A 4,941-nucleotide genomic window follows, 5' to 3' on the forward strand; every position below is an offset into this window, starting at 1 on the left:
GAATGAACAGAAAAGTGGGATTGCTTTAAGGGAGATTAAGCTGTTAATCACTTATATTGATAAAAACTGATGTACTTAAATAAAATAGACTTTGGAGAATTGATATTAATGAATTTAATTAGGTTGTTGTTTGTATACCAAAACTGTTCAGAAAATAATCGGAAACCTCTATATCTAAAGTGGGGAGGGGTCTACATATTTTAAAGTGCTCGGGGCCTCCATTTGGTTTAAGCTGGCTCTGCTGATAGACTCTTGAAGATATATTGCATACATAAACTAAAAACGTTGTAGTGGCAGGTTATTTCCATAAAAAATAATGAATTTTGAAAAAAAAATATCTTATAAAAGTCGGAAATTTCAATAACCAAAACTGTCGCATATTAGGTAATAACAATAAACTCATTTAGGCTGTCCAAAACTACTTTCCTCGGGGGAAAAGGATGCAATAAAGGCTTACTGGGATCTTTTTAGGTTTGAGGCATCTACTACTCTAAAACCTATTGAGTAAGACGAGATGAACAGAGCACAGTGAATGGTCGACGAGAATTTTACAATAATATTTTTTTAAATATCTGAAGGCATGATTTTACGTGGTAGTAAATTACAAAATGATTCGTGGATCTTCCAGACCTATTATCTCACAGCAAATTTTTTTCTGATTCACAATTATCAGTTAAATAGTACCTATAATGTTAGTATGTATTATTAAAACTACTAAATTTTATAGTTATTTACCAAACAATTTGTTTTTCAGTTCAGGTTTAATTAATACAATATGTGATTATGTAAAAATCAATTTCCTTAAACTCACAAACTAGAATTTTCATCTCATCACAGATTAGTATTGTGTTCTTAAATTGAAGATTTTATGTAAAAGAAAATATCATAGGCTTATTTCTTCAACTCTGTTAGGCTTCCATTTCTAGGGAAATACTGAGGAAACATTATAGAAAAAGATGCTCAGTAACTTTATTTAATTCATACCTACTATTCAATAACAATGTAATTAACTAAAAAATACATTTAATAAGTGTTATATGTATTATTTTTTTTGAGGAATGGGTTAAACTATTCTGAGGGATTAACGACGTTTCCCTAGGCCAGTCCAGAGGAGGTTAGGATCATAGCGGTTTGTACCACGCAATGATGCTGGTTCTGAAGAATCGACGAAATTTCTTATTTTGTAAGATGGGCGTTGATTTCTTAGAGCGTGGAGGTAGGCGGCGGAGTTAGTTGGCCTCGATGCTACTTCCCTTTCTGAAACACACAAAGTATAGATATAAATTACTTTGGATTAAAATTATTCACTTAATTTTACATGAATAAATTATTATTATTATACATGTTTATATCGTGTTAATTTGTCAATGAATAATATTATTGGAATGAGATGTCTCTACCTGGTGCAGATGGGGCTTTACCAAGAAGCACCTCTCTCTCTTCTAGTGGGAGAGTTTCAAGGTAGTCAAGGTTGTTACGAAGACTTTCGAAGAATGTTTGCATATCGCTCAAAGCTCCTGTTAACAAAATTAATTGATCAAAGATACTTTTTTAAGATATCATTTTTTTTTTTAATTTACAAATAAGGTAAGTCTGCGGTCATATTTCAAGATGCCGAATGAGAGTCATTCTCTGCGGTCATCTGACGATAGTAACAGATTTAGGTTTATGAGCTTTATAATCATAAGAATCTAAATTACTTGAATATCGTTTCATTTTATATCATAACTGTGTATACTCAACAGCTTGATTTAAGAGAATAATTGTAAAAAAAATGTTACTATCCACTTAAATAAAAAAGGAAATATTCAGTCAGTTTTAAAAGCCTAGACGTTTTTCCATCTTGCAATTAATTATGAGTTAGCATTGGAATAAAATTTGTTTTGTTTGTATGAATTAATTTATTTTTTATTCTATGAGTAGGTGTTGAATTTTCGTCTTACTAAACATTCATTTAATTCAAAACTTTGATTACGTCTTATTTGTGCATATAACTGAAGTGTCCATTATGATCCGATTATGTATGTCTCATTCTTGTATGCAAAGAATATTACCAATAATTTAATAATTTAATTAAATAATCACTTTGTGCACATCACGTAAATAATCACTTCATATTCGTGCTCCGAAATTTTAGTGGCCGGTGCGACATCCGAAATATCGAGAGTGCGTTCAATGGCAAGGAATGCAGAGTGATATTCAGAACAATTTGAGCTCAAAATATGGGAAAATTATGTCTGTCTGGCTGTTTCTAATTATATAACATTTTTTTTGGGCAACAGATTTCCAGTTTTCATGACTCAAATTATATAGACCGCGGGTTCCCACCATAAGTTCATGTATCACCTATGTATGAGGTCTTAGCGGGTACAGTTCCGCGTTAATGTACGTTTATGGATAGCTGAATCTTAATTGTAAAACGGAAGTGATATTTTCCAGTGGGGCTATGTAATTAAATATTACTTCACCTATAACTTGAAGATAATCGTTACAAAGTATGCAGCTTTACCAGCTTTTGTGCGGGATTTCTTGATAATATTATATTGTTTATACGAATCAGCATGATATCGCTTAAATTTCTTACCATTCAATACATTTTGGGGGCGACGGTAGCAGCGTGGTAACGTGCTAGTTTACCAACCAAAAGGTTGCGAATTCTAGCCCCCGCCCCATCTAGGTTTTTTTTTTTCAAACAAAAAATTATACAAAACTCACTCACATCCCCCCGGGCATTTGTGATATCCAATGGGTGGCACTTAGAAAAAATAGAAGTGGGAGTGACGAACCCACCCTATGGAAAAACTATGTCAGGAAACCCAGGATGTATTTTCTTAGTACAATGCGCGGGGCCTTAGGCCTCCACGATCTTTCGCACCAATACTAATAATAATACAATACAATTTAATTAATGACTATTTTTAGGATGGAGTGGGTTATACAACTTATAGGAAATGAGTGATAATGCTTAGCGATTTATATATAAGATAAGTAAATTAACAAACTATAACAACAATATATATAAATACTTAATACTGTAAATACAAAATCTAGTTCTCATATTTGGAATACAGGAAAATGTAGATAAATTGTTTATATTTGGACATACTTTTCTGAAATTCATTTTTTTGGTCATTCTGTTGATTGCTAAAGGCTCTATAATATCTTGTTTGAATAGAGAATAGCAATGAAGTTAGTTAAGAAAAACACGTCCGAAACATTTAATAATGTTCGAATGGCAATGTTTATTTCGATAAGGGTGATGTTAGTTCAAATTTAAAATAATTTATGTTTTCCCATTTTCATTTTATTCAGCACAGGAAAATGTAATTAGAAAAGTAATACCCGCCAAATAAGTTAAAATTAAAAAAATAGCTGTGCTTGGATATGTTGATGATTTTGTACTGTTATACAATAAAATTGATGGAAGCAGGAAAAACATTAGTTATTAAAATAAATACGGATGAAACAAAATGTATGGTTAGTAGGAGAAAAGATTCTCTTAATAAGATTCAATGTTTGATTAAATTTCCTATTGTTTTGCAGCTAAGGTCCATTAAGACAGAAATTATAATGTTTCCATGGAATCGAAACTAAGGTCAACTATGGTCGAAAAAAAAAAAGCTATGAAATTGAAAAAATTGTTCGGGGTGAATTCAATATTTTAAATAACTATTTATTTCATTATGAAACAAGCCATGTTTTGCGTAGGATAAAAATATTGTGGAGAGAAATCCTTTATTTAACATGTTAGCCATGCTGGGTTACATACATAAATACATTGGGTTGCTATAAAACACAGCATACCAATCAATCCATGATCGGACATATATACAATACATATATTCACATGATATAACAACAATTTTTTTTTCTTACCTTTTCCTTTCACAATAAATATTCGTCTACACACTAAATACAAATATTTTTTTTCTCTCTATTTCATTATTCACAATTTCATTCCATTTACAATTTTATTTCATTTAATTGACAATTTCATTCTCCCCATTTCACTCTCTCAGACCATCCCTCTCCAGCGATCCTCTACTCGCGTTCGATCCGTTAAACGAATATATCTTTAGATAGAAAGGTAAAATCAAACCAAAGACATAATAGTCACAGAAGAAGACCAGTTTACAAAGAAACATATAAATAAATAAATTTAAAAAGACTAATATATAGATTTAAGAAAACAAAAAGTTAGTCACAAGAAATACTTCAATGAATAAATAAGTTAAAAGAAATAATTTAATGGATAAATAAGTTAAAACGCAAAACAATAATCTTAGATGTAATTCCGATGCAGGTGATGATGTATGATCCCCAGGGAGTCCAAAATAATATTTTCCGCCAAGATCGCTATATTCTCAATGCTAACACCTAGGTCTTCTAAGAAGCTCCTTGACCTATCTAGTATTGTTAATAAAAAAAAAAAAAGGATAGTCTCTTATCCACTATTAACTTCTATATTTTATGACAGAGTAAAACAAAAGTTGAATATAAAGTCTTTTAGGGATGCTTTTAAAGAAGAAATTAAGTTTAATATATTAGCCTGGTACTCTTATAAAAATGTCTAGACAATTGATATATTACAATTAGATCTGACTTTCAAAAATAAACTTATGCTCAGTGTACCTGAAATAATCCAGTAAAATCTGAAGTTATGATAAGCGAGCTAATGGAAGCAAGTCCTAATTCATCCCGCTACATGGAATGGAAGTGTTGCCGGAAGAGCTCTAATACTGCTCCTATCTCTTCTCTCTCTCTTACATAATACAAACATGGAACTGCATAAGTATACAATGACCCTTGATTGTATCATAACCGAAAGCACTGATTTATAAAATAAATTTAATTTTTAATCATTTTCAACGCCAAAAATAACAGTTTTTAAAACTTTCAATTTTTTGATCCAGAAAACACTATAAAGAACATATACTGTAA

At 30.9% G+C, this 4,941-nt stretch overlaps 1 protein-coding gene across 4 annotated transcripts in view; it reads right to left on the reverse strand.

Annotated features, from left to right (window-relative positions):
* Window positions 1–969: 969 nt before the first annotated feature.
* LOC106680965 (uncharacterized) overlaps window positions 970–4,941 on the reverse strand; it is an 85,808-nt gene continuing 81,836 nt past the window's right edge. For all 4 annotated transcript variants that reach the window (XM_014421025.2, XM_014421023.2, XM_014421024.2 and 1 more), the window contains 2 exons: window positions 1,401–1,517; window positions 970–1,257 (listed from right to left, as the gene is read on the reverse strand). In XM_014421025.2, the coding sequence (XP_014276511.1) occupies window positions 1,082–1,257; window positions 1,401–1,517 (293 nt within the window). In that variant the 3' untranslated portion in view covers window positions 970–1,081. The remainder of the gene's footprint in view (window positions 1,258–1,400; window positions 1,518–4,941) is intronic.

Source organism: Halyomorpha halys, unplaced genomic scaffold (assembly GCF_000696795.3).
Source record: "Halyomorpha halys isolate HHAL.00 unplaced genomic scaffold, Hhal_1.1 Scaffold301.1, whole genome shotgun sequence".
Classification (NCBI taxonomy): Eukaryota; Metazoa; Arthropoda; class Insecta; order Hemiptera; family Pentatomidae; genus Halyomorpha; species Halyomorpha halys.